General features: G+C 32.3%; 1 protein-coding gene across 1 annotated transcript; it reads right to left on the bottom strand.

The window, feature by feature from the left end:
- Positions 1-448: 448 nt before the first annotated feature.
- LOC106124088 (uncharacterized) lies at positions 449-1,534 on the bottom strand. The gene is made up of 2 exons (XM_013320547.1): positions 1,450-1,534; positions 449-966 (listed from the first exon to the last, which is right to left on the bottom strand). Exon 2 carries the CDS (start codon positions 957-959, stop codon positions 522-524), a length of 438 nt encoding a protein of 145 aa, XP_013176001.1. The 5' UTR covers positions 960-966; positions 1,450-1,534; the 3' UTR covers positions 449-521.
- Between the last annotated feature and the right edge of the window lie 8,667 nt (positions 1,535-10,201).

Raw genomic sequence — 10,201 nt, 5'->3', positions numbered from 1 at the left:
CTAAATATTCAAAAGCAAACGAAGCATATTTTTCACCAAACATCGAGTAGCCTACTTGGTCGTCTTTACTCTCTTTATATATAAAAAAAAAACAATTTACTTTAATTGTTCGTTAATAAAAAAAAAGTTGGGTTAGGATATTATAAGTACGGAATAAACGTAACTCGACTCTTCCAATCATAAATAATGTTTTATCGGAACGTAATATTTTAATGTACCCCAATAAATAGCTCAGGAAAGATAATATTTAAGATTAACCGTTAATTAATTACTTTATTTCAGATTCATTCGTGCGTCGGAACATATACCTGGATAGTATTTATCATTCTGATTGGATAACATAATGAATCAGAAGCCATAAAATTTAAAACAATATTGATAACAATTATGTGTGGGAATAACTCAAAATATCTTTTGATGCACAATTTTTAAATAAACTAATACCTTATTAAAATGCTGCAAAATTGTTTATTATATTTAATTGTATAAAAAATAGCTTAATTTGTACTATACAAAGTTACTTAATTGAGGTCATCAGGCAGGGTGATAACGGGTGCAGGGATGACTGGATTACCGATCACCGCTGGGGGAGCGTCTACAACAATCACGGGGTCAGCTGCTTCATCCACAACAACAACTGGTTCAGGCTCAGGTTTCACAACCACAGGAGAACCGACAACTTGTCCTTGTTCATTTATGTTAATGATGATTTGTACTACAGGTTTAGTTTGAGGAATGGGTTCGTTGATAATTGCGGGTCCGATCGCAATAGGTTCAAAGTCATCGACGAAGGCAGGGCCGCCTCCGATCTCTGGGTGGACGATACCAGGTCCAATAGAGATGGGTTCGCCTTCAGGCATTATGACGGGTGCAGGGCCGGCCGCACCGGGTTGGACAAAGCGGTGTGCCGGGCTGGCGAATGCCGCGGCCACGAGGAGCGTGAGTACCAGGAATTTCATATTTATTCTGCAAATCAAAATTACAATTATGATATGTATTTATAATTTTTGATATATTATGGTTTGTATCAAAATATGTAATTTAAATTAAATCGCGCTCAAACTATCTTGTCCCTTATCCTTGTAACTATTTGATTACACGTGAACATAACTTTATGTTAATTTAAAATTCTACATATGTTTTTTTTTTAATTTTTTACTCAAGAACGGTATTAAGAGTAACCTAAACCGAAGTGCATTTATGCGTAGATATATGAATGTGGAAGAAGATAGCTTTGTCAGAACTACGATAAATGGTCTCTGGCTACCCCTTTAGGTTATGTTGTTGTATGCTATAAGCACTAAAATAACTAATCACAATAATAAATTACTAACTACTAACACTTTTTCACTAAGTAAATTTTAGCACTAATCTTATCTTTATATCTCTATTTTAATTTGAATACAATTATTAAACATTATAATATTTATTTTCAAAGTATTCACGTACCTTCTTTGTTATGTCTTCGAAACTTACACAAAACTTTTCCTAGAGTTTTGCCATTTTATACGTAATAATATCTCGAAAAAAAAACTAGTTAATACTCACAGATAATTTTTATGACTTTTAATCGACTTTATTACGATAAGTAAGTATCCCTGGATTAAAAGATCTATCGATTAAAGATTTCCTTATTAAAATCATAACAGGATGGATTAAAAGTTTATTTCTGTCAATTGATAATTTCATTGAATGAATGAAACGAATGTACATAACATAGTATTGATTGGAATTTATAGACTAAAAACAATAATTAATAAATAAGCAAATGTTTTGTTTAATATTTCCTACCTATATAATATATTGTTTTTGTACAAATTAGCTAACTTCAGTAAAATATGCATTTTAGAACATAACCTAACCTTAATTTAATAAATCCCAATTGACCGAGGCAATAATAAGTTAAATAGCGCCATCTATTGTCGGAATTTTCAAAACAAAGATTTTAAATGATTAAAAACTAATAAATGCAACACGTTATTTTAAAATCTATTGTAATATATTAAAAAATTATAAATCGAGAAAAAGAATGTGTAAACAATCGTTTGTTGGATTTGTCAATGACCTTGACTTGGCGATTCGTTGTAAGATCGAGGTTATTGTCTCGCATAATCTTACTTGAAATACTATGGAGATTATCAAAGATGAAGTGCTCTTGTGGTAAGTGGCTCTACAGATTACACCGGTATCCAGTGTAACTTGATTGAACTAATCAACAAGTTCTCCCTTCATAGTGTTGGAAGTAACCGGTGACTAATACTCTACTAAGTATTTACTTCGACTGGATTATTTAATGTAAAATTATGTTTTAATACTTTGCTGTGGTTATTACTCTTTTACCAGATATGGTACGGATAAGAAAAATGTATTTTCAAACTCAAACTTCAGTTCATTTGATTTTAAAAACATCTTTTACTAAACTCGAGACAATTTTATGAAAATCATAGACAAAAAAAACTTTAAAAGATTTATTAAAAAGTACAGAACACCGGATATTGTACGCGGGCAGGCTGACGCTAGTCATATTAAAAGCGTCTTTCATTTCCGGTAAACGCGTCACTAATGATCCTTCGCTGATTGCAGTCATTGCACAGTCGTCAGTCGACACCGACGGCGTAACGACCGCTGAGTGTGACAACACTCGATTTCATCGTATAAATTAATTCCATCTGTAAGTTATGTAATCTTTCAAAAAGATAATGTTAATTCTGATGTTAAAAATATTTTTTCTTTGACCCTTTCAGTTCAAAAGCTTTGATTAAACCTATCGAACGTTTATAAATTTATTAATACTTAACTCTTTTCTATTTATTTTATAAAAATGAATATAAACTTGCCAACATTTTATGCGATCTTTTACTGAATAAATTATAAAAGAAAAAGAAATCTTTTGAAAAGATTTTTAAATATATTTATTTGTGTAAATAAATTAATGTGAGATAATATAAAATATATAGTGACTAAAATGATGTTTTTTGCTTTGACGCGGTGTGTAGTTTTGCAGAATTACAGTGTGGTGTAGAGAAAACATTTTGCAAAGTAGTCTGTAAACGTTTTCATTGAAAACTACGGAGAAGTTTAAAGTTCATATACAAACAGCAAGCGCACGAAATACTCTGCAACGTTTTCTATACTTTTGCACTATCCAAATAAACTTATATTCGAATTCGGAAATAACTACTACATTTTATAATACTAGCCGTAACCCGCGACTACTTACATGTTCTACATCTATTCCAAATTTGAAGAAGATCCACAAAGACTTTCTGGATATACTTTCTACCAAACATATATCCATCTATCCATCCAAACATTCGCATTTATAGTATTAGTAAACTTGTCAAAGCAACGATATACACCATTGAAATGACTATTGTAGTCTTATGATATTTACTAAATTGTTATACAGCGATATCGTGGATTTCTTTTTTGTATATTTGTACATCCTTTCCTATTTGAGGATTAATCATCACCCATCTTTTGTGAGGATTCGGCAAATATGTGAATTACTTTTTTTTATAATAGAAGGGGCAAACGAGCAGCGGGAACACCGAGGTGTTCAAGGACGCCCATGGACATCAGCAATACCAGAGGAACCGCAGATGCGTTGCCGGCCTTAATAACATAATCTAGTTTCTTCTGGGATCGCAGTGATTTCTAAGTATATTCTACTGAGTTTTGTATTGATTTTTTTTCCCATTTATTTTCTTATGAAAAATGGTTTATTCCATTTTTAGAAACCTTAGCATCGCGGTGTCGGAAGCTATTACCGCGACTCCGCAGATACGGTCTGTCACCGAGCTTCCTGATTTCGAAACTTTTGTAAACTAGAAATACGAAGAGATATTGATAACTTATTATATTAAAAAAGTTGTATATAATAAAACTTAACCAGGTGGAAGTTTAAAGGAGAATTAAAATTTTTGTGGAAAATCTAGTAGTTCAATAACACGTCCCCACCGATGGGCTCGGAGCCTACCCTAAGTTAAGGGTGATTAGGCCATAGTCAACCACGCTGGCCAAGTGCGGGTTGGTTGACTTCACACATATCTTTGAATTACTTCTCATATATGTGCAGGTTGCATCACGATGTTTTCTTTCACCGTAAGAACGTCGGATAAATGTATATATGTAAATCTATTAATTGTTTAGCCTTATGTCTGAAAATACTTCAGAAGCCTTCCTTAAATTGTCTCACGAAAGTCTCTATTCCATAGTCTAATTCAAGTCTAAGAAGCTCTACTTCATTACTTGCACGTTTACGTATATTAAGTCGTGTACCCACATGTACAGTCATCAACAACAAGCTAATCACATCATAGCATCGAATTAGCAAAGTCATGACATTAGTGCAGGCGATTGTACTACTCGGTGTTATCACAATCCGCGTCACACATGATTGGGCTCAACTTTGACTGTTGTGGCGAATCGTGAACTAAAGCGACCCTTTGTATCGTTAAGGCTTTTGTGAAGCGGTTGAAGCGCTTTATTTATTCATAGATTAAGCGCTTTGCAAATTTAACGTTTGAATATCATTCGCGTTTCGCTATTCAAGCGGGATTATGTCGGCGTAGCGACACTCTAAACTTATATTACAACAAATCCATCATTGTATTTTGTCATTAGTATTGAAAAGCATTTAATAATTTTTCAACAGTATTTACTTGTTTTATGTGAAAATAACTTCAAGCCAAGTAAGCCAATAGTCGCAAAACTAAATGTAGCTTTTAGCCAACGAGAACATTTAAGCTTTAAAAGATGTAAAATGCAACGTGTAGATTAGAGAGAGGGGGTGGAGGGAGACAAATCCAATTAAGAAATACTGCAACTCTCGTGAGACGAACGTTAGCGAGGTCTATTCAGTGGAGCCTCGGGGTCCTGTGGGAATGTGCCTTGTTTAATCACTATAGAGTGGAGGCTTTTTGTTTGCGCAAAAACGACTTCAAAATTGTATTTCAAAAATTTCAATAAATGAAAAATGTAATATTGCACAATATTTATTATGTTATCTGGCAAACATTGGCACCTAACAATATTTTATGACTTCTTTTTACTTTTTAGTACAAGAATAAGCCGATGAGTAGACTTTGGTAACCTAAACGTAATGCCTATGTTTGCAGCCGTGGTGCTGTAATTCATTTAAACATTTTTCTTAAAACAAGCAATAGTATTTCGTACTAAAGTTAAAATTTGCAGGTTAGACGCTAGCTTGAATTAAACAAACTTATTAATCAAGCAAAGCTACCGTATCCGTGTTTCAATCGAACTATTTAAGCGACGAAATACAATCGTCGACGACTTGAAATTGAAACCAGCCGCATAACAATATATTTGTGAACTCCCAGAATCCAGACCTCTCCTACACTATTTCAACAATTCCACTTCGAATTCTAATTGTAAACCGAACTACGTGGATTTTAGTTATTTGAATGGATAACCTAGATTGGTCAGTCGTAGATTGCAATGATACAGTACGTAGCTAGAATTGAAGACTACACAATGACATTTAGACATGCCAGGGACTCAATTTTACTTACAAAATTGTTTAAATTGGTCTACATACTGAGATATATGAACAGTGTAAGATATAATAAAATACATTAACTTCTACGGACAAATAAATGTATAAAAATAAACAAATGTGTTTACATATGCAGCATTTTAGGGCTCCATTGTCATAACGAAAACTAATGTGCGCACGTTTCGTTAAGGCATTACCGTTAACATGGCTTAGTATGCTGCCTTTGCCTCCGTCAACGACTCTAGGAACGGATTATGGGAACATCATACTTTCCGAGGTAATTAGTAGCTTTGAGTATACAGCATTACGGCGAACATCTTTACACAATATATCGTTAATTAACAAATTTACACCTTATTTCCTACAATACTAGTACTCATAAATTAAAAACATAACTCTTAGTTTGTACAAATTAAAAAAAGCAAAACGGCAGCCAAAATGCGTTTATTTGCTGTTAAAATTACTTTAATACATTTTTTACAATATTATATAATTAAACATTCACGACTACATTTCGTTGTTAACATTTCGCGCGCGATTCTCTTCTCTTGACACCTATCTTTTTTTATAATTAAAAAGGCAAAGGTTATTGGCCAGTATGCCACGTCTTTGGCAGAATGTTTTATTTTGCACTCATTTTATTTACAAGAATTCTTTTGTCACATTATTTTGGTATTTACTCTAGTAATGCTTTATCACTGGCTGTGCTAAAGACGATTCCAAAAAATCAGAAGAAAACTCAATCTGTAATGATGAACAAAATGAGTATGACTCAACTGGTATGTTCGCATTTATCTCTGTCAGATTTCGGACATGTTAAGCTTTAGAAGAACTGAGTCTTGTGCCTGCCTACCTCAAAAGGGATTAAGATGTCTTAACAGTTATAAATGTAATAAAATGAAATATTCCATTCACATCTATATTATAAACAAACTAAAAATTGTTCTTTACTATGTTCATTTCCACTTTTTTTATTGTAATTTTTTATACGACATTACAGAATGATTATATGTTGGCACATAAACATAAAACATTTGTTTAAAAGGAATTTACATGTGTAATTAATTTTAAATTGAGTGAAATAAACTAAAAATTTGGGCTAAATTCCTTCTAGGCACGCGATAATAATAAAGTAAGCTAAACATTCACATATTTTTACGATAGTATCAAGTACGTATTTACATGACAAAATTATATTTACTCGACTAATCCCTAATAAACACATTTTTTGTAATAGTAACATTAATAAACTAAAAACCTTTTTTTTAAATCAGAAGTTCAGAGCATGATTATATAAATTGTTATATTTAATCGATATTCATAACATTAATCGAGTAACCACAATTGGTTATAAATCGATTAGTTTAACAAATCCGATAAAATACCTAAAATTGTTCCTTAATTACGATTTACTAATAATTAAGTCATATTTATCGTTTAATTGCTCTATAACTCAATATATTGGCGACAAATTAATGCGTCGTAATTTGTGGTCACTATTTGTCATGATTACATCGATAATATAAGCTGACCTATTTATTTAACAAATATCTACAACTACCTAACCCTAACCTAACAAACCTATTTCATTCCAGTCCATTAAATAAAAAAAATATGATGAACGAGTAAGTGATTACGATCTATTTGGAATGTTAACTATTACCCGACTGACAAGAAGTGAACGTTTCCCGCGCAAATGTATATAAGTTTTTTTTTATAACTAAAGTTAGGTTATTTGAATATTACTTTTTAGTTCTCCATACAAATTGTAACAGTAGCATAGAGTTCATTCATTCGTTTTCTGGCGACGGAACGTAAATTCGCATTCGATAAGATCGGTGTACGATTTACGCGCGTATTCCGCGGCGTATCGTGTTCCCGCCAAATTTATTTTCTACAGAAGCATTGCAGCGAGCATACCGCAACAGAAGTACATTTTATATGCATCCCCGAAGAAATCTTTAGTTGATTTAAATTTAATAAAATAGATTTTAGATTTAAATTAAAATAATACTGATAAACTATGACGCAATAAAGTGATTATAAAGGATTATTTATGAAAACGAATTCGGTATGAATGAGTTACTAATATGTTTATGCATTGATTGTTGTCGAATTTCAAAACTATCGCTTCAAATATTCATAAAGCGTAATAAATGCGCGATGGATGGATGGATGTTTGTTTGAAGGTATATCCAGAATTCTGAAAGGATCTCGATGAAAATTGGCATACATATAGAATAAAGTCTGGAGGAACACATATAGTACTAATTATGTTTTTTTTTAATACCGCGCGGACGGAGGTGCGGGCGACAGCTATGCTATTTATATAAGTATGTCGTATTATTTGTATGTAATGAAATTAATTTTCTACTGTATCTTCTCCTGAATAATAAATGTTCTCTTCGATTATTATTGTTCTCCTACAAAAACTCGGTACAAAATTTATTCGGCACGTGTTCAATACGTGACAATAACACCCTCAGCTTGTTATCTTACAATTATTTCATTTGAATACAACCCCCACACGTTTTATATCGATTTATGAGCAAATAAAGTAACATCTTATATTCAAAGTAAGAATAAAAATTCTTTATTTATTAGGTCAGGCCTATGTGTTGCAATATATTAAATGCTATGTGACAAATAAAAAAATAATATAGGTGATGTGTAGCCAATAAATATAAAAAAAAATTACAGGTAAAATAATATAAATACAGGGCCGGCGTTAGGATAGGGCGCGGTTGGGCGAGCGCCCAGGGCGCTGGTGAGAAAGGGACGCTACAGACCTACGTGTTACAGTCTCTCACATAATCCTGTTACCAAGCCATAGTTAAAAAGAGGTGTAGAAATGTCGCCCATTGAATATAGATTAAGTTACAGTTAAGTTACATTTCTAATTTCTGGAAGAACTATACGGTCGGTCGTACCATTGTAAATACGTGAATTATTTCAATTTGAAACTATTCAGATCTGTTATGTCGGTGGTGATAAATTGACGAGAGGTCCGCCCACAGACTTGTGTAGGCGACTGTTTAGCAAATCCGTTCCATTCAACGTTGTCAACCGAAATTCCGATAGAATTAAGTTATTCGGTACTGAGGCGATTAGCTTAAAGTCCGTTCTCGTCTATTGAATTTTAACTGCGTTGAGAAATAGTTGCATTCTAAAGACTTTAAAACTTACTTATTAGACGCATAAAGCTGTTTTTTACTGTCATGTTTGTTATCTTACTAATATGAGTTATAGGTATAGCCTGTTAAACGTAAAAAAAAACATTATTTGTTTAATTCTTGCAGACTATATTTTACATGTATGACAAATTTCAAACAGATCCATTGAGTTGTTATAGAGATACCTTCAAATATCCATTCCATCCGTCTAAACATTCGCATTTATAATATTAGTAAAAATAAGATTATTCGCCTAATATTAAAGTTAAGGTTATTTGTATTAATAACAGGCGTTATATATGTAAAATTTACAATATTAATCAATAAGAATACATAATAGATAGGATAGTATATATGTAATCTGTTAGATGTGATTGTTATACGTATCGACATCCAGGATTCAAACATGTCGGGCTAGATGCCCCGCATTCCAAGACCGAGCAATCCTTTGATAGGTCCGATTTAATTAATTTCACCGAAGATGCCACAACGTTTTCATATATATATGTTTGTATACTATGGATCGAACTAGGAATGTAGATTATTTTTAAAGGGTTGCCGATAACTTGTTAAAAATATTTTTTTATATTGTACAACAATAATTACAATGTCACAAGATGTGATATAAATATTTAAAGGAACTTTTTTCTTGTGTTATTCCCTTAAATTAGGATTTAACTACAGTTCAACCGAAAATTGAGGTTGTGTGGAACAACCATTACTTTAATTATAGTACCCCAATGTTGAAATGTTGGCAGAGAAACTGTAACCTTAACTTAAGTCACAATAACATATCTGTACTTCCATCCCTAAGTAAAAGTTTCTAAAGAGGTACATACAATGTTTAGATGTCGATTATTTGCTTCCGATATATTAGTAAAATCCTACATCTATTATAACTTAATGTGAACACCAATATTGTCAGTAACGTTAATAATCAAAGCTTACTACATCAAAGATAATAGGAACAAATAGAGTTTCGTAGGCCTTTCACTACCGCTATATTGAGTTATGAGGCAATTAGACGATAAGCACAGTCATTATTGTTCAGCTGAAACTGAGAGAGAACTCTAGGAGCTCGTGTGGCGTGTTGCGAATACGAAAAGCGACATTTCCGACCAGAAAAAAAAGACAATGATAATATTGCTAGAAAATCTTGACGTTCTAATTCTATCGCTTTGATACTTAACCGTTCACGTCACACTATTTTTTTTTGAGCGTTATTTACTTTTCAAAAGCAAAAAGAGAAAAATAAAGAAAGTCTTGCGAAATAATTTTATGATAATTTTATACGAAAGAGCTTTTAGTATAACATTTGCCGAATCATCGCAACAATTCTTTTTTATTGTCGACGCTATAAAACGTAATAAAAAGACGTCATCTTTACCCCCAACCCCCGAAAATGTCTTTCAGTTTTTATATTATTTCCTATATTCCTGACAAAAAACAATGTGAATGTGCGGATTTATAACCATTACAGATATTCTTAATAAAATTTAGTAAAAAT

The sequence above is a fragment of the Papilio xuthus genome, unplaced genomic scaffold (genome assembly GCF_000836235.2).
Source record: "Papilio xuthus unplaced genomic scaffold, Pxut_1.1 DF825946.1, whole genome shotgun sequence".
NCBI classification, from domain to species: Eukaryota; Metazoa; Arthropoda; class Insecta; order Lepidoptera; family Papilionidae; genus Papilio; species Papilio xuthus.
Note: the sequence above shows the minus strand (reverse complement) of the source record. Positions and strands in the feature narration are given on the sequence as shown.

Coding starts and splice junctions, on each gene's coding strand:
- LOC106124088 (XM_013320547.1), bottom strand. CDS start 959: ATGAAATTCCTGGTACTCACGCTCCTCGTGGCCGCGGCATTCGCCAGC.